Genomic DNA, 21,287 nt, shown 5'->3' with positions numbered 1-21,287 from the left:
TTAAAAAACAAAATGAGTTGTGGAATTGATGAAATGCCCACTAAAATCCTTAAACTTTGTATAAAGGAGATAGTGAATACTCTCACTACAATCATAAATAATTCACTAAAATCTGGTGTATTTCCTGAATGCCTGAAAACTGCCATAATAACACCTGTTTACAAAAAGGGTGATCCTAAATTAATTAATAACTATAGACCAGAGCCTTCTATGTTCCTTTTCAAAAATCTTAGAAATGACTATGTATAGGCGGATAACAGAATTTTTAACAAAATGTCATATTATTAGTGCAAATCAGCATGGTTATCAACAGGGAAAATCAACTCAGACTGCGATTTTTCAATTTGTCTGGGATGTTTTGAAATGTACTGAGATTGGTCATATGGCTTTGGGTCTCTTTTTGGACCTATCAAAGGCATATGACTGTTTAGTGCATGACTTATTATTTGATAAATTGGAGAAATATGGTATATGTGGACCAGCATTGAACTGGTTTAAGTCCTACTTGGCAAAAAGGAGACATTTAGTAAAAATACATAAAAACACTGAAATAGGCATCTCATCTGAAAGCACTACCATTATTGGAGTACCACAAGGAAGTGTGATTGGTCCTTTACTGTTTGTGATCTATATCAATGATCTTCATGGTCTAGTGGCTAATACTACTTCCAGCATAACAAATTATGCAGATGATACAAACATTTTAGTCAGTGGTAAAGACATGTCTGTTCTAAGCGTTAATGCTAGTTTAGAGTTCCAGAAAGCTAAAGACTGGTTTTCTATGAATAGGTTGGTTTTAAATCAAAATAAAACAGATCTTTTGTTTAAGATAAATTATGCACATTCAGATATGCCAAACAGTATTATTGTAAATAATGACACTTTAAATATTAGCAGCAGTACCAAATTTTTAGGATTATATATTGACAGTTTTTTATGTTGGGATAAACATGTTGACCAGTTATGTATGTCTTTGAGTAAAGTGATTTACAGCTTTAGAGTTCTAAAAAAATACATGAATAGTAACTCATTAAAAACAGTGTATCATGCTAATTTTGAAGCAAAATTGAGATATGGTCTAATAAATTTTGGCCACAGTAGGGACATAAATAATGTATTTCTGGTTCAGAAAAAAATAATCAGAGTTATGTTTGACTTAAAAAGTAGGGAATCATGTAGAGGGCATTTTAGGAGTAATATTATTTTAACAGTTTACGCTGTATTTATTTAAGAATGCTTACTGTTTCTATATAAGAATAAAATACTCTTTAGGAACTTTGAGCCCAATAGTATAGTAAATACCAGGTAATATAATTATAAAATTCCAATACACAGGTTAAGTATAACAGAAAAAAACGCTCTTTATTGCTACATCAAATTGTTTAATAAACTACCTGAACCTATTAAAAGGGAGGAAAGATTAAGTTTGTATAAACATCAAATATTTAAATTACTGGTAGCTCTTGAGCCATATTCTGTGGAGGACTATTTGTATATGTAACGGTTAGGAATAAGTAAATAATATTTTCGTTTGTGACACTGTTTTTTTTTAAATAATTTTATGTTCACGGAATGTATATTATTTTCTAAAAATAAAGATATTGTTATGTTATGTTATGTTAAAATAAATATTTGTTTTTACCTGTGCATCTTCCCCATTATCAATTTGGTTGTATCTAGCAATATCTTTATGTAAAGTCCGTAACAAAATCATAGCAACCATTCCAGACAAAAACAGTACAATAACTAAAGAATTCAAAATACTAAACCATTGAATGTTAGTATGTGGCATGGATTCTAATATGTAGTCCCATCTTGAAGACCATTTCACATCATGGTCTTCTACAAAGTAAATACTATATGTGTAGATAATTTCGAATTTTTCTCCACTCTTGAGATTTTTCATTGGTATCATAAGTGGTTCTGATTCACCTGAACATCCATGACTAAAAAATATACAATTAAATTTAAATTAACATTACATATACAGAATCTGTTAAATTGTATTAATACACTTCTCCAAGAAATTAACGCACCACTTTAAAATATTAAAATATTTTATTAGCGTTAATAAAAATTTCCATTGTAATGTTATATTTTGCAAGCCCCTTGTATATGCTATTCGTACACTCTATATTTATTGACTGTGTGTTATCGCTATAGTTTTTTTTGCAACATAACAAAAAGAAGCAAAAAATGTACTAATTCTATAAATATACTAATTTCCAAGTGTTCACGAATTTTATTCGGCTACTATTTAATTGTTGATTATTGTTAATTGTCTTTATTATGGAGCTTCAATCACGTATTTTAACCCGAGATGAATATGCCCAAGCAGTGATACTGTCGAAAGAAGGTTGGAGTTACCGAAGAATTGGTCGTCGGTTTAATATGTCACACATATCCGTCTCACCGGTGTTAGAAACATTCCCCGAAACAGGAGATCATACTCACAGACCAGGGCAAGGACGAAACCGGATAACTACCCCTATTCAAGATCGATTTTTAAGAATTTCTGCTCTTCGACAACGTTTTGTAACACATCGAAGTCTACAAATTCAGGTTCGAGACGTGCAAGCTATACAAATTAGTAATGAAACTGTTCGCCAGCGACTTAGCGAATACAACTTAGCACCTAGGATTGCCGCCCGAGGTCCTCTATTAACTGCAGAGCATCAAAGGGGGAGGCTACATTTTGCCAGAGAACACGTTAATTGGTTAGAGGCTGACTGGGAACGAGTGCTATTTACTGATGAATCCCGATTTTGTGTGTACAATAACGGCAGACGTGTTCGTGTGTTGCGACGACCCAACGAACGATATGCTCAGTGTAACTTCCCACACACCACATTTTTTGGTGGAGGATCCGTTATGGTGTGGGGTGGTATTTCTTTGACCGCCCGTACGGACCTAGTGGTCATACAAAAGGGAACTGTTACAGCTGAAAGGTACATATTGGAGATCCTGGAGCAACATGTAGTACCATTCGCTCCTTATATCGGTGAAAATTTCTTACTAATGCAAGATAATGCCAGACCTCACGCTGCACAGATCGTCAGAAATTATCTAGAAGAGGTAGAAATTAACACTATGGAATGGCCAGCACATAGTCCGGATTTAAATCCGATTGAAAATCTCTGGGATATCCTTGGTAGGCGATTAAGAGCTACACCGATCCAACCAAACAACTTACAGGAAGTGGGAGAGAGGCTGATCCAAATTTGGAGAGAACTAGACCAAAATGAAATACGGCCATTAATTTTAAGTATAGGCCAACGATGTGAGGCTGTTATATGTAGTAGAGGTGGAAACACTCGTTACTAAGACTTTTTTCATATTTTAGTTTACTTTTCTTATCAATATTTTTTTAGAATTTTCCGTTTTATTTTTTTTTTCCTGTACTTCAACATTTTCCGATGATTAGACAAATTGTTATAATTACTAATAAAATGTAGAATAAATCTGGTGAAGTTTTATTTTTTATTCTTTGCCTGTTTACAAATAAAATTGATTTATTGAAGTGGTGCGTTAATTTCTTGGAGAAGTGTAGTTACATTCTCAGTGTACAAATCTCCCTTAACATAAATCCGTTGAATGTATCTTACACCACCAAACTCTCCGGTTGTTTACAATCTTATTTATCTCAGATGTAGCCATACTGCTCAAACTTCCATCTACGGGGAAAATTCACTCATCCCAGATACCTACGGTATCAAAAGGATTGAGCTCTGGTGGGACTCTTTCTGTGTTATCGAGGCCTAGGTGACTTGGTATGCTGGAGTATCTCCCAATAATTTTCATACACATCTGGACGTCGAGAATAGTACAGCTTTCTGCATGGTCCTATAGCTTTAATTCAGACCCAGCTTTTTTATGTTTTCTAGGAGGTTCTTCGGATTGTCTTCAGTAGTAGAGAGAATAATAGGTAATATCTGGGTATTTTCCATTCTCCATTGTCTTCATATTTGAATTTCGAGATCTCTGTACTTGGTGATCTTTTCGCTGTATTTACCACACAAATTATTGTTTTTAGAGATTACCACATCAATTAGTGTTGTTTGTCTCTTTAATTTATTAACTACACTATAACAATTTTCAATTGAAGGTGACTTATCTACAAATGGAACTGAGAGCTAACGGCAACAACGTTAAATGTCAGAAGTAAATTCTTGTCGGCACTTACCGGGGTTATTTTTACTGTGTATCCTTCGCCAATGTGAATGTGAATAACTAAAAAGTAAGATGCTTCCCTAAAATTTGCCGCCGTAAAAATATACTTTCTGCATACGGTGCGATTCACGAGCGAATGGTTGAATAAATTCGTTGAATAGTTTGAAACATCGGTAAACTTATCAACACTTCGCTGGTCTATATATTTACGTCCTTGGAATAAGTGGGAATGGGAAAAATAGTTAATCCGTTCCACATTCTATTAAATAGACTTTATTATATCTTAAACTTTAAATTAGTTTTTGGGGTAAGTAAACAACAAAAAAATAGCAGAATAATATGATTGATGTTTATTGTTTTATAGCATTAAGATAAACGCAAGATGGCGAAAAGTGAGATTGACTTTACGACATCTCCTGAAAAAGTTTCAGCTTTTTGTAAACTTTGTGACACAAAAGGCAAAAACTACACTGGATGTGTGAAGAGCAAGAACTCTTCACAGCCAGTACATGATGACGACTCCGGGCTTTATGGTTCAGGAAATAAAATAAATTGTATGTGCCATGCCGGATAAATAAATAATAATAAATTTCGGATAAATTGAAGCTCTACACCCAAAATAATGAACTGATAAGTGCCTTGGTAATGAACCTGAATGAAATTAATGAGCCTGAATGAAATTACTGACCTTCTTCGTAAAAATGTATTTGAATAGAGCAAAAGTTGGAAAATACAACCAAAAAACGAAAAACTGAGGTTAGTAAACAAAACGCAGTTTTGACGCCAATGACGTAGCCTTTACTGACGAGGATAAAGCTAGATCTACGTTTGTAGCGGAAAACGACGAGCTAAAAGCGCCAGCTATACCGGGCGATACTTGCGTGACTAGAGCTGCCTTAACTATAGTGCAGCAAGCAGAAAACCCGATTGCCACGAGGATTGAAAATCCGACTAGTCGAAATGTACCGACTATTAGCCACACAAAACCAAATGATAAACATATTCCAGGCACGCCACTGATATATGACGCACGATAACAATATTAACAAACGGAAGAGGTTAGTAACGAAAATTATGGATGGATAACACTTCAAAACAAAACGGTTCAATGATCTATGCCGAACAAATAGACCTAAACCACTCAAGGGCTCAAACCAACATTGTACACAGAGCATTCCATTTTGTCACTGGATTGACTCCAGAGATTACACCTAAAAACCTTACACCTTACTTTGCAGATTTTCTGAAGTCCTGTGATTTGGGTGCTAACTGAAAGTGCGACAGAATAAAAACTAGAAGCAAACTAGAAGACAAATATTGCAGCTCATTCAAATTAGCAGTCCCAACAGAAGACCGACCTAGGTATTTATTTTCAGAAATATGACCTGGTGGAGTGACTGTTAACCATTTTCTGGATCTGCAGAACCAGGGGAGGATGCCCTTAAAATTCCACATATCATACATAAAACAAATGTTAACCTAAGGATTTTACACGCAAATGTGCAATCATTACGGAATAAAGTAGATGCACTGGAGGCTTTTATGGCAGATTAGAAAATTGAAGTTCTTTGTATAACGAAACATTGGCTGAAGGAAGAGAAGATTCAAGCAGTCGACTTACAGATAAACTGGCAGCTTTCGCAGCCAGATTGGATTCTGTTGGAGGAGGAACATTTATTTTTGTTAGGGAGAATTTGAATTGTAATGTAAATGTGTATTAAATATCGTCGGTGCAATGCCACACCCACGAATGTGCAAAATTTTCATCTTTTACCTAAGTACACCACTAACAATGTCTCAGTCATTCCTATACTTCGCCACAACCACGAATGTGATTAAAGGCTAGGAGATGGTGAGGAGGAGATATGGACTTTCACGAAAGCCAGTCTGTATATTGTTCATTTGCAATGCATGCATCGCATATGTACCAATTCGTGTTTGTAGCAGAGTAGTGATTAAGTTAAACTGCGACGTGCATATCACGAAAGTGACACTTTCGTGTTTGTGGCGGTGTAGATTTTAAATTTGTTTTACATTTATTGTCTTGTTTCAAGTAAACATTCTCAGTTTTGTGTGTAAAAATAAACGCTGACATAATATGAAAAACATGAATACATAATAAATTGAAAGATGATGAGGAACTGCTGATTCGTGAGCACATTCTCTCATTTTCAGTCATGAACTCTCATTACTGTGGGACCTCTAGTACCAAAAATATTTGGATTTTTCACTAAATGTGTCTATTATGCACAAATTGTACAAATCAAAGTGCTCAGAATTAAATGTTCATCCAGTTTCTTTCGAAAAGTATCGATGAGTGTTAAGAACTTATAACTTGGGGTTCCATAAACCCAAAAAGAACCAGTTAAAAAGTGCTTAAAATATATAAATATGACAGAGGAGAAAAAAAAAACACACAAACAGCCTTATCACAAATACATGCTAAGGAGACAATTAGCTCGTGAGGCTCGAGATGAAGATAAAGAATAATTCAGAGGTACTAGCGTTTAACTTTAACCTCGAAGCAGTGCTTACGACTCCAAAGAATCCAACAGGACAAATATTTTACCTACAAAAATTGGCTATTTACAACCTGACTGTCTACAACTTAGGGAATTAGGACGGAATATGTTACCTTTAGGACGAAACCCAAAGAAAAAGGGAGTCAGAAGAGATATCCATGTGTATTTACAATTACATTACCAATCAACCAAAAATGTTTCGAGGATCGAATGATGCTGGATGGGAATGGCAAGCAACAAAAAACTCACAATTTGCAGCTATGTGCTTGAAACTTCTTACAGATGACACTAAACTTAAAAACTATTGATCACAAGTTTTTTGAATCAGGACATGGAGGGTGATTCACTCCACTCGAAAATCGAACAGAAATCAAAATATGTTCCTGTTTATTTATCAGATAATGGGTTCAAATGTTAAGAAATGCTCGAACACATCCACATCCTTTTGAAGTCAGATTCATAATGTTTGATGACATCTTTGATTTCAAATCCTTTGGAATTCAGAACTAGAAAGTGAACAAAATTCTCGGGCAACAAGTTTGCTGGTTACGATACATTAAAACTGATACTGTGGTGACAATGTCCTATAAAAAAGTACTGAATGAAAACTTGTGGGCGACCAAAAACATTGACTTGAACAAAGCTTATGATAAGCCCTTGCCAATTTCGATTGCTAAATATAAAGATCTGCAGAAAATGTGTAAAGATTTATGAATTCTAAAGAACTATCATAACTTTTATAAATCTATTAGTGCCGATAACAACATAGGACAATTTGCCAGTGCCAAATGAAAGTGATGATTCAGAAGAAAATTAAATTATTCTAAAATATGAATTGTTTTACTATATTATTATTTCTATCTTTGTAGTTTTCAATATTTAAAGTTCTTTTTGTTCCACTTTTACCATAATAAATTTCACGTATATGCATTTTGTTACAAAATCTACAATTCCACAATCACAAATGTAACTTTTTTTCAAAAATTGATGGATATTTTTGTAAATATATATTTCTAAAATATAACTATCATATCTGTTAATTAAATTACAAAAAAAAATGTTGCATTAAATCCTAAATTTTGGCAACTAATTGAAGCTTTAAAAGTCAGATATCTACTAAGGCTCATTTTGCACATTCGTAGGTGTGGCACTACACTGACGATATATAAGTATACTTAGTATATAATAGTATATATATTATATAAGTATATGTAAATTCTTATTAAATAAATAACTAAACAAACATAGGACCAAAAGAAACTTGTTTTGAAATGTACTGCATACTTTTAAAGTAAACAGTAGTATGGGAATGGGAATGTAAAAGAAAATATAGCACTTTTAATATTGTTTCATATAAATCTCAAATTTAAAAAAAGCGGCTTGCGTGTTTTTATCTTTATTTAACATATGAAAAAATTGTAGGGCAAAAAGAATATTTTCTTTTCACAAGAAAAGAAAAATAAAGAGTAAAAAATAAAATATTGACAAAAATTTTGGAAACTTATTGCATAATAAGTACTATTATCAAAAGGTAAAAGATTAATATTTACTGATAAAATATTAGATAAATTATAAAGTATGTTTTGTATGAATCATAATTCAATTCTAAAAATTGAATTATGATTAATGCATTTGACCTATATTAAATTTACATACTTACCCTTTGTAATCAATACTCCTAGGTACAACTTTAACAGATATAATTCTTCCCCCATTTTCATGGAATTGACTCCCCCACTCTTCTTTAGCCCCAGAATGATATGTAATAGTTAAATTAACATGATTGTAAATATAATAAGCATCATCTCTTCCAACATCTTCTTTTACACAATTATGACGTCCGTTTCGAGAATAGCACCCCATGTGAAAGCCTGTTCTACAATCATCCACATCATAACAAGTTGTAACAGGCATATTATCAACAATCCAATGATGTTGATAGTTCAGACTTATACCTTTTCTTAATCTACCAAGTTTCAAATTATCTTCATTTCTATCCCCAGAGTATTGCTTTTTACAGACCTCTTTACAAGTTTCATTTTTCATAAATTCTATGTTATATTTTGAAGGTCGTATTCTTTCTCCAAAGACAACTTGTCCCAAGTTTTCCACAGGCGATTTTTCATTGTTGTCAGGCAAACAGAAATCAAAATGATTGTACTCATAGGGTATTATTGATTCATCTGTGTTCAATCTATTTACAAATAATTTTACTTCAGACTAGAACAAAAAAATAATACTTTCTTAAATTTGTTCCAAATAAACTAAGTATCTTAATTAAAACATACTAGAAAACCATTTTGAATGTTAAATGGTAAATTATGTACTTCAGGATAAGAAAAACTTAAAAGCTGTTTTACTTTGAAATAAAATTAGGGCAATTTGTGTATGTTATATTTATTTAAAATATGGCAGTACAGATAGCAAAACAAATGTTGATAGACGAATATATGAGTCTATATTTGTTGCTAGAGTGATCATTTGGTTCCAATTAGTATGGAATAAACCACAAAGTTTAATTCAAAGGGCAATGGTATAATACTACATCATTTGGGGGATATTATCAATTACATAAGCAATTGAGAAAGTTGACAAAAAACTTTAGTGATAAAAGTAGAATTTTTTTACATAGGAAAATACCAAATTCTAAAATCAGACATTTATGTTACATTTATATTATGGAAAATGTATGCTAACATTTAGAAAAGTAAGTAAAATATAAGAAGTACTTTGTTAAGAATTCTGATTTGATTATAAAAATTAAAATGATGAATAGGAAATGCCAGCTAAAACATGATTTCATTTGTGTAAAATGTAATATCTGGAGAATAAAGAATATACCTAGTGGCAAAATGGTTTTTAAATATATTTTAGATGTTTAGGAAGATATTTACATTCAAAAGTAAAATATCAGAAATAAATAATAGTCATAAGCACTGCTTTTAAAACTAAAACAGGATATTGATAATTTATACAGTCACAGTAGACAGTACAAGCAAAGAATATAGAAGCGTCTATATTCTTTGGTACAAGAAACAATAATTGAAGAAATCACAATACTAACAATAAATGCAAACATAATATTATGGAAGATAAATACAAGGCACACATGTCAACCCGACAGTCTAGAACTGAGGAGTTGTAAAATGAAAACATTAACAATTTTGCAAAGTAAGAAAATCCAAAATATATGTTTGATATATGTTCAAGATTTTAAAAAACATCAAGCCTGTAACAGGATGCAGAAAAATTGGGGAATCGGGAAAAAATGATTAGCAAATACCAGTAGAAATAGTAAATTGGCTAAATTCTGACTAAATAATTAGTTTCTATAAAATTCGCTTACTTTACAAGTATCGGATTCATCTTCCTTCTTGCAATAGTTAACAGGGGCTAATCCTGGTAAATAAAAGCCCTCAACTAAAACGTTAATCCATACAATTAAAATAACTAATTTGGACAACATATTTGAATTGGTTGAGGTTCATCTATATTTTAATATTTTTATGAAAAAATTACACGTTCACGTTGATGAGAGGTTGGCAATTTAAAAACGTCACCAAAAGTAAATGATTGATCGTAAACACTGATAAGTACTTGTAGTTGTATTTCACCACCACCACTTTAATGTAAAAAATAAATATATCACCACATCATCCCGATGTCGATATAATTGTAAGCAATGGTTTTTTATAAAAAATAGAATTTATTTGAAAGGAAAGAACTACTTTTCAATTGTCGCAATTTTTTGTACTTTGTTGGTGTAGACGTCAAATGTCAAAATCTACTTCTTTTTTATTGAATTTTAATCATGGAGTTAGATTCTAACTCGATAATTTTATTGCACTGGTAAGTTAGATAAAACAAAGTAAACCTGTTTTAATTTAAGGTTGTACTATTTTTAAGATCGTAATGTTATATTACGCACAGTTTATCTGTATTCTGTATTACCCAAATCCCAAATAGAACCCGTCATTTCGAAACGAGCATAAGTCATATTTTTGGGGCAATTTTGTTTGTTAAAGCGTTTTACATGTTTTCCGTGCAAAGGTCGCATCTTCATATGCCATAAAGTCAACATATAATAAGGCAAACAAACATTGAAGTCTGTTTAAAAATATCAAGAGTCATGGACTTATGCCTCTTTCTAATGAAACGGAACGGAAGTTTTAATTAATGGACTTGTGTCCTTTTCAAAATGACATTCAATTATAATAATAATTATGATCTTACTTGACATGTATCCAAATCTTTTTTGTAATTTTTAGCATAATTTTTTCATTAACTGTACTTAGCTTATATTAAAAAAGGAAATATATGCATCTACAAATAAAGAAAACTATGAGATGCATTTGCATAAATACATTTGTTATTCGAGAATATCCGTCTATTCTACACCGATGCTACCTAAGTATTGCAACCAATTGGCTTATTGTACATGTTCCAATAACTATTGTACAAGACTTCGCAATTTAATATATATTTAATATTAAATATGTTTAATATATAACGCTTAGCCAACACCTTATAGATCTTTTGGTTTCCGCTAATAAGTACACCACAGAGTTCGTGTATCAAGGTTAAGTACATCGAACCTTTCCACAACAAAAGTATCAACTTAGTCCGAGGCTTACATTGCTGGTGAAGATTCACCTTAGAACATTTAGGCGGCGTTTAGATGCACTTACGAGTAGGTACTCGGATCCCATTTTTTATGGGTTAAGTTACAAGGTGTGTAGGTGAATTGTCAATTGGTATAAAAAAAATAACTACTTATACGAATTTTTAGTTTAAAATATGCTTCCTTCGGGAAAAAAGTTTGCCATTATGGCTACTGTAGTGTTATTAATAAAAAAAGAAAAACTAAACAGAAAAAAGTGAAGCGGAACAGAACTGTTTGCGTTTAACAGCATTTGCAAGAGCGCAATAAATTTGGAATAAAAGATAATTTACTAACAGGAAATGTTATCTGGTTTATAGCTCAATATTTAGTTTCTGTTTCTGCTTAGTTTAGTCAATTTTAAAATTGATTTTAGTTAGTTGTTCTTAGTTAATATTTAGTTTAATTATTGTTTAAGGAGACGTCTAAATTTTTACAAAGGCAGAATGGTACGTACTGTAGCCGGCAAAGTAGCAGCTGTTGATAATTGATGAATGTGGAAATAATTTACATGCAGCGGAACGTCTTTTTAATGAGAGGTATCCCGATCGCCCTACATTGAGAGCTTATTTGAGGAAGCCTCTTCGAAAGTTTAAACAAACAGATAGTGTTCAAGATGTCAAACGATCTGGTCGACCAACAATTAGTGATGACAAAAAAATTGACATAATTTCAGAAATGGTAGTAAACCCCTTATTCTACAACCCACGTTGCATATATCTAAGGAATCAGTCAAAAGACAGTACACCGAGTGTTTGCTGAAAACAAATTTCATCCATACAAATTACAAATTGTGCACCAACTTTTAGATGATGACCCCGACCGAAGACTAGAATTCTGTGAAAATATGTCCAATAAAATTAACCAACAGCCCGATTACATAAAAACAATTTGTTTTAGTGACGAAAGTACTTTTTCTCTCAATGGAAATGTTAACACACATAATGTAAGGCATTGAAGTGACACAAATCCTCACGTCTTTCGTGAAACACATAGTCAATTTTCAAAAACAATAAATGTTTGGGCAGGTATTTTGGGAAACCACATAGTTGGGCCTATTTTTCTCAATACTAACTTAACCGGTGAAGTGTATCTGGAGATGTTAGAAAATGCAATTGAACCGTTAATACTTGAAATTCTTGAGGACAATCCAGATGAATTCGGCAACTTGGAAATAACCTTTCAACAAGATGGTGCTCCTGCACACCATTATGATGCAGTAAGACGTTACCTAGATGAGGAATATCGTGGTAGATGGATTGGACTACGAGGTACGATAGAATGGCCAGCTCGCTCACAGGACCTCACACCATTAGATTTTTTTCTGTGGGGATACATGAAATCTAAAGTTTACGCTACAGCACCCGACAATATTGACATTTTGAAACAACGAATTGTCGAAGAATGTAGGGCAATTTCCCCCGACACATTTGAACGAGTACGGCAAGAGTTTAGAAATAGGATGCATTACCGTCGAGAAATAAATAAAGCACATTTTGAACACTTACTATAAGAACTGGGTGTTAAATATTTATTAATTAAATGAGAAGCTACAATTTTTGTATTTAGTAAATTTATTCATCAAAATGAGCTTAAACTCAGAATTATTATGACTGAATAGGTATTTTCAATACCTTTTAAACGAGGTATCACTTGCCATAAGGTCCCATTTAAAATTATCTGTCACAGTGGTGCTGTAACGTCATCTGTCACTATTACGTCACCTGTTATGACTAGTTGAGAAGCCTACGTCTGTTTATTATCTCCCTCCAAATTTCACTTTTATAACAATAACCGTTCAAAAGATACGAGGGGGAACGGACTTTTGACTAGCACTGTATATACATATATATATATATATATATATATATATATATATATATATATATATATATATATATATATATATATATATATATATATATATATACGCGCTTTCTGTGGTTTTCTGGGTTTGACTTCGCGTTGAGTAGTTTTGGTTTTGAGAAAAACAATTATTTTGACGTTTCGGCAAGGCGGGGACTTTGATAATTCGTACATCGGAAAGACCAACTGAATAATCAATGTTAAACGAGAAGTATATCGGAATGCCATCGAAAGGAGAGGAAAAACGCCGACCGTTACTAGCTTACATTACATTGGAATTAAAGAAAACACCAAATCAGAGAATCATACAATTGAAAAAATCCCAACAGTCTAAACCAAAGAGATGATCATGGCAGTCAGAATATTTTCAAAAGAAGTACTTCTGAAGTAAGATATTTGTCCCATTAGCAACAATGCTATATGAATAATGTAGTTAGGGAGCACAGAAAACTGCACTTGTATATTTTAAGCCAATTGGCGTAAACGCCTCTTATATTGTAACAGAAATAGCCGATATTGAAGCCTAAAAGCACCCGAATCGTAAAAAGGGTCTTCGAAGGCGCCGCACGATTATCTGATACCAGATATGAGTTGTATTTTGTTGTACCCACTGGCTTCTGGGGCACAACAATCCTATATTTATATTGTAGTTAAGGAGCGCAGAAAACTCTATCTGTATATTTCAGGCCAATTGTGGATATATCACTCTTATAACAGAAACAGCAGATATTGATATTTACTAAAGGCGCCAGAATCGTAACATACTGTTTTTAACAAATTTTTTCCAGTTTTCAACGTTTATTACCACCAGATACCAGAATATACTGCTGCTGAAGATTGTGTTCTCAGATATTTGAACTGCATTACTTGCACAACCGAAAAAGTCTTTTCAACTATCTTTTTTAACATTCAAAAAGTTTTAACAAGATTTTTTAAAACTTTTTCTTTTAAATATTTTTTAATTCCAGTTTTATATCTTAAAGGATCAGTATTTGCTATAGTGTTTTGAAATCTAAGGTACTTTCATTTCTATTGACACATATAAATGTGTAAATTCTTTGAAAACTTAAATATAAAATAAAAAATACGTTCTGTAAAATATGTATATTTATCACTGAAGGTCCATGGAAAAAGATCGTCAAAATATTGTTTTTTTTTTCATTAAGAATGTTTGAAAACCTTTTATCAAAGTAAGTATCTTTTTCGAGTTTTATAATAGTAACAAGCAAGTCCAGTTTGACCTAGTTGAGTAAGTCTGTTCACCTATTTAAATCTTATACTTTTTATTTGTTACAAAAAATACAATTTCAAATTCTGATTTTATAATTATTATACTGCTAAGCATGCGTGGTGTTGAAAAGGACCGTTTTCGATAAATACTATGATTTCGAGAGTGATGAAAAAGAATGAGAGATGGAGAGTTAGACAGAGAGAAAGGGAGCAGATGAATGCAAGGCAAATGTTAAATAAAGCCGTAGAGTGGATGCGAAAGGGGATGGATTGAGGGGCGAAAGGAACTGTAGTACCAAAGAATATAGATGCATATACAAGAACAGTTCAAATGGGCGATTTGGTTACGGTTATTATACTTCAAAACAATCCTTAAGAGGGCAACTGTATAAACTCAAACCGTGGCCGTCGGCTTAAAACCATCATGAAAGATATAGTTAGGGGGAAGTCGGAAAAGAGTACGAGCGGAGCTATTTATTTTACTTCCACACTTAATCAAATTTCGACGCCATTGATTTGTAAACTGTCTTTTTTTGTGTTTAACACAATAAAATCTTTATTTTTAATATATTAAATTGTTAAAGTTTTAATTTTAAAAGTTAAAAAGGTGTGAAATTTACAATACTCAAAGTATTTATTTTTTTATTACATGTAAATAAAATTTTATAACTTTGAATTAAAAATAGGTTTGTTCCAACACTACAAAAAACCGCCACGTAACTTTTTGTGATACTGTTTTCCTGCCCAAAAAAATAAGAAACATTTTTAAAAATTTTCAAAATATATTCAACCAAAAATTTCATTTTTTCAGGACTTTTTAAGATTTTCGAAATTATTTCATTGAACAATTGTCCTGTTCAAAAAAGTGTCCAATGAAACTTTTTAATAAATTTTGAAATTTTCCATTTCGCCGAAATTTCCGAACTATCTCCAAATTATTTTTGAAATATTTAACAGTGCCTTTTAATGAATAGTCTATGTGAAAGTTTTTACGCTGTCTGGGTACTATTTAATCTTGTTTTAAAATAACAACTACTAGTAAAACATAATTTTCACAATGAATAAATATTGGTGAAATTATTACAATATAGTCTTAAATTGATTTATACTTAATTGAAAATAAACTGATGACATTAATTAAAATTAAAATAAATTTTATGTATAAATTGGCATGCCATTTTTTAACAGTTTGGTGTTTGTATTGCCCCAACTCAGATGGTAGGCACTCGTATCATAGCCAATGATTAATTGCAGTTCATTTTTCATGCCATCTCTCACTAACTGTTCCAACTCCCTTGATGGTTCTTCGGGATCATCATATGGGAGGTATGCTGATCTGAGAACTATCTCCTTCATAACTCCTTCCTCTGTGACCTTTATCTTTACTCGCGTTCAGTCTGTAGAACATAGATCACAACCAGTCTTCTGTGTAAAGGTATTGATTTTGCCTTTTTAGACTGATCCTGATGGTTTCTTCATCAACCTCTTTCTCGGGGACGCGAGTGAGGACCATGGTGCGCTTGGACATATTATTTGAATCAATTATATTTAATACTAGTATATGGGAATAGTATATTTTCATCAATTATATTTAAGTTTGCTCCCTCCCACAGGCCCTCAATAGTCTTTACCACTTCAGTCGTCCATTTTTTTGTATACTCGTTAACACAGTTCACCCACAGGGTACCTTCGCTAAACGATGTTTTATGGAACTGCAGAAGTTCATTTTCACCTCCGATAGGAGCCTCATCAAGTGCTTGCTCCAGTTTCTTAATGATCAAATTTGCTTGAGCCCGATCTAGTTGAGTATCATGATAGTGTCTGTGTGCTACCACCATTCTGAATACTTTTGTTACGGTGCTTTATACAAAATCCGAAATTATAATTCACAATCTCAAATTGTAAAAAATAAATCTGTGGTGTATGTGCTAAAAAGCAATTCTAACGTACTAACAAGATCAGGAATTGTTTTTTGATCGAAACCCCTTCAATTTTTTGAGCTTTCTCTCTCGGTGATTGACTTTTACTTAATTTTATTTATAGTTTATCAGAAAAGTTTTAGTTGTATTATTTGTACCTATTTAAATTTAAAATTTGAATCATATTTTTTTAAAAAGATTCATTTATTAAAAATTAACATAATATTTTATTTTCTTCAAAAATTTAATGCTATTCTACGACCACGCGACATCTACATATAAAAATATCAAAAGTTGCCTTTGTTGCCCCACTCTTTCTTATTTTAGAAGCAGTAATAGCGCTGACATGACCGCTCCCTAGTGGTTCAAATAAAGAACTAAAATCATGATCAACTTCTCATTGTTTTATGTATAACCTTTGCCGACGCTAAAAAATGACAGTGAAAGATTCTTCTATATGCGTCTATATTCTTTGGTAATACTATCGCACAGGTTTTCCACCATGCTCTTTTCAACACGTAGGTGTTTTTAGTGGACAGTTATCCCACATTATTATCATCAGATGCTATCCCATGCAAATAAACATATAAACAATCATTATTTAATATAATATGGGTATTCCAAAACAAATGACAAACACATTTTAAAGTAATCTTTCTTCTTACATACTAATGAATTAATTTTTATATAGCTGTATACCTTCATTCGCTAAACAAAATATAATACAGTAAACAGAATACTTTGTAAGGTCCATTCGCTCAACTCGGGCATATTTTGACAGATTGATAGCTGGAAACCTACAACACAAAAGTTCCTACCTCACAGTATTATCTTTTATTACAGCTTAAATAAACTTTTATTACAGAATTCTTTCATTGAAAAAAGAAGAATTATTATAAATAGAAGAAGTGTATATTAAACCTAGAAAATTTTGGGTAGTATATATGTATTTAAAAGATATATTTTAGTTGTTATAATTTAACATAACTATTTATTATATGGTGCAAATAAATAAATATTGATTGTCGGTAATTCGTACAGTTCTATTTTATTTAGTATTTAGTTTGTTTACTATTAATATTGGCTATGAGTACGTGTGCTTGGTTATATAGTAATTTCCAGCCACTTCTAGTCTGTCAAAAAGTAACTAACTTCGCAAAAAAATAATTACTAAACTCACTAGACAGTTCGGACTGAGAATCGCGAACCGACTATATATACTAACACTATATTTTTTCTTTTCCCATGGGACTTCTATTATTATTTATTTACAATTTAACACCTAATAGTTTTTATTTATTATAAAATTTACGTAAGTAACTCATTCTTCCTATAAGCTAAAATTCTTTTGCCTACTTTTTCAACATGCGGATTCAAGTTTATAATGAAATTTCTGAGCTGTAAAGAACCAGAAAAATTTTTCCCTAGACTCTGAATCTGCTTTTCATCGACTTCTGCATAAATATGGCTTGCTTTAATATCGTCTATACTTCCTAAATTGTGTATTGAAAGTTGGATAGTAATGACCCACCATATGACGTACTTAATGTGTAATACTTCGATACAAACGCTAAAAAAGAGAAAAAATATCAAATTGAGTAATCTTTAAAAACAAATTTTGTTCATAAAAACTATTATAAATCTTAAAATAAAAATGTTCATAATATACGTATACATTTTCTGCATTAATTTTGAATCTGAGGTGTTTTTAACAGACATAGCGCGTTATTAGTATATAATCGTTGAAGAACCAAAACCGCCTTAAGTGCCAAGAAGGTAATTTTTCAGGAGCCAGTAAAAACTAATTAATTAGTCATCAATAAAATAACACAATTTTGACCTAAATGATTAAGTTCTTGATTGTTTAAAAGGGTATATCATTATTTTAGCGAAATTACATAATTACAGTTTGTTTTGTTACTTAGGCGGTATTTTGTATTATAAATTTATAGAAAAGTAAGATAGGCGGTTGTATGTCCTACATAATAAATAAAAAACTTACATAATTAAAGAGGTATTTATTTGTTAAACAGATAACATTGATAATGAAAAAGATTTTTTAACTATCCTTTTGATCATGTGGCAGCTGATCGTAATAAGTTTAAATTTTTGAAGGTTGTTCCATTTGGAATAGGTCAACTTTCCATTTTGTTTCCAACAAAGGGGGTACATTCGCGAGTGAATTATCATGAATGATTTTTTTGGTCTTCTTGGTAAAGCAGAATAGTCAAAATAGTCATCAAAATTCGTTTTTACAGTTATTTCTCCGTTACTATATTTTATGGCCTTAATATCCACTACGGTTGGATCACCAGCTGGTCTACCTGGTCTTATAGTCATAAATTAAAAAAATTTTCTGAGAATAACCTTTAAAAAACTTATTGTCTAGATAGTAACTTCTATATGGAAATGGTTTCCGTCGGGTCCCTTTTGTAATATCAGAATACTGATCGGGAAGAGAAATATCTCGATTTCAATCGAGAACGGAATCACATTCCATCTGCGTATGTCCCTTGGTCAAAAATTTTTGCTCGATAGTAATATTCCATTCTTTACTGAAGTTTAGCAGTGCGTTAGATAAAACTGTATTTCTGTTTTGATAGTTACAGCCATCCGACCAAAGGATAACTGGTAACTGTTTTTCTTGCAAAGCGTTTTCCAAATTATGTATAATGCAAGAAGAAAATAAAGAGGATACCAATTATGTGGCTGTTTCGTAGAACCAGTAACAAACCGCGTCATGAGTGTGTAGATTATACATAGTAAAGTTATGTAAATTTAACTTTTTTTATACTAAAATGCGCTGGCTTTGGTCATCGGAGCTAATTTAGTGGCTTGAAGATCTTGCGTAAACACATGTGCTTCACCTTTTAAGGCTCTTTCTTTGTCTTGTCCTTTTTCAATTCGTGCTCTTTCTTTATTTTATATATGTATATTATACTCAGCTTCAGAAATGCTTCCACTTTTATGACCACAACATAAATCGCACTGATCTTTCCTCGGATTAAACAGTGACAAATTCTCTTTTTTAAAAATCGATTCAAAAGTAAATCTACAGACTTTTTTCAAATTTTCTTGTGGCAATCTTTCGAGATAAAGATTGTATAGTTGCGAAAGTGATGTTACGATAGGCTCTAAGTACTTCCTTGTTGTTGTTTGTCTGCAATAATGGGACGACATCTTTGGTAGAGAATTGAAAAAACTTTTAACGAAATCTTTGTCCTTTGTGTGCCGCTTTGCAGCAGCCTCTGTAGATTTTGAGTAAGTAACATTAGAAGCAGGAGTAATACCATCACTATTTTCTTTAAAGTCAAGCCAGTAGCGTACAGTCAATTTTTTAATACCAAATGTACTTAAGTAAGTTTTACAACAAACTTATCTTCCAGTCTCATTAATAATTAGGAAATATTGTAGCGATGAGTGGCGTCTAGAATTATCAGCTTGGCTTCTTCGTCGTTTGATAGTGTGTTTTTCAACTGTATTTGCAATAAATGTTTTTCTTTGCCTCTTCTGCTCGGTAATATTATTACAGGCTCTATTTCGTTTTTCGGCACATATCAGAAGAACAGAGTGATCTCATTTTCGTTGACCTCTCTTAACATCTTGATATATTTTTCCCTCTCTGGTTCTTCGATACCCTAAATACGCTTCCACCTTAAACTTTTGTTTTTAGTTTTTTCCATTCTTTTTTGTTGACAAATATTCTTTTCTTTAGTACATGTGCATTTCCATCAAAAAGTGTCCCTTCCGCATCTCCAGAAGACTAGCTGGTTCTATATTAGTACCATCCATTTCAGAACCATTAGTTCTATTTGTACGACTCTCCTCTAATTCAATGTCTTCAGGTTCAATTTCAGCTACAATTTCTTTGTCGGATATACTACAGCCCAAACGAGCAGATGACCAATTAGCTGGCTCTTTTTCTTTTTCAAATATACTACAAACCAAAGGAACGGATTTCAATTCAGCAAATGATGTTGATACATTTTCGGTATTGATTTCTTTATTGTGTATGGTTAAAATTTCTTGTCTAACGAAAAATCTTCAGATGTTGAAGCTTCCGGAGATGAGAGCAGCAATTTAGGAGTTTTCTTTCTATGATCCTTAATATTGAAACTTTTACGACCTTTCTTAATATTTGATTGATATTCGTCAAATGCAGTCATTAGTTCGGCATTCGAGAAAAGGCCATCGCAATCCTCTATTTTATCAGATTGTTGACTATCTTCTAGTGTGAAATAAAAACAAACATAAAATATTTGTTTATTTTTAGTTAACTCACATAAAATAAATTTATGCATTGTTAGATATATATAGAAGAACATAATTCTAAATAATATGCCAAGAACTAATATAATATAAATATAAAAACCAAAATTTAAGCTACTACTTATAATTTGTCTTCATTGGGTTATTAATTTTACTTAAATAAATACCGCTTATCTACTTGAATTTTGATACGTATGTAATATCAGTTACAAAGAACAATACCGTCCAACTCCATGATTAAGTTTCAATACAATTTTTACAAATAAAGTTTGTTATTATGAATATATTTTATTAAAATGTTGTTAATTAACTAGCTAAGAACATTAGTTACATATATTTAGTTAGTTATATATATATATTAGAGCAAGTTAAATATATTTGACTAATTAAACTTACCTTTTTCGCCTGTAATTTGGCACAAAACACGGAGCCATACAACCTAACCTTAATATTACACCTGTTTGACAGGAGAACGGCGGTATTTTTAACAGAATGTACATAGGCGGTATTAAAATATCGTCACTGGAGGGCGTGTAGTTTGTCGAAATTAGACAGTTTTCAAGCCAAATGACGCAGAAGAGATGTATCTATGTAAAGGAACCATAAAGTACATTTGGGGAAAAATGTTACTTGGGCGGTTTTGGTTCTTCG

General features: G+C 32.0%; 2 protein-coding genes across 2 annotated transcripts in view; both read right to left on the bottom strand.

Annotated features, from left to right (window-relative positions):
* Positions 1 to 10,472, bottom strand: part of TM9SF2 (transmembrane 9 superfamily protein member 2) — a 31,327-nt gene extending 20,855 nt beyond the window's left edge. The window contains exons 1-3 of the mRNA XM_072532765.1: positions 10,039 to 10,472; positions 8,353 to 8,912; positions 1,643 to 1,946 (exon numbers count right to left, since the gene is read on the bottom strand). Of these exons, the coding sequence (XP_072388866.1) occupies positions 1,643 to 1,946; positions 8,353 to 8,912; positions 10,039 to 10,158 (984 nt within the window). The 5' untranslated portion in view covers positions 10,159 to 10,472. The remainder of the gene's footprint in view (positions 1 to 1,642; positions 1,947 to 8,352; positions 8,913 to 10,038) is intronic.
* A 5,124-nt stretch (positions 10,473 to 15,596) lies between these two features.
* The window catches only part of LOC140441826 (uncharacterized), a 41,880-nt gene continuing 36,189 nt past the window's right edge, over positions 15,597 to 21,287 (bottom strand). The window contains exon 8 of the mRNA XM_072532764.1: positions 15,597 to 17,937. Within this exon, the coding sequence (XP_072388865.1) occupies positions 17,676 to 17,937 (262 nt within the window). The 3' untranslated portion in view covers positions 15,597 to 17,675. The remainder of the gene's footprint in view (positions 17,938 to 21,287) is intronic.

Source organism: Diabrotica undecimpunctata, chromosome 5 (assembly GCF_040954645.1).
Source record: "Diabrotica undecimpunctata isolate CICGRU chromosome 5, icDiaUnde3, whole genome shotgun sequence".
In the NCBI taxonomy this organism is placed as follows: Eukaryota; Metazoa; Arthropoda; class Insecta; order Coleoptera; family Chrysomelidae; genus Diabrotica; species Diabrotica undecimpunctata.
This window is presented reverse-complemented; position numbering and strand designations above follow the sequence as displayed.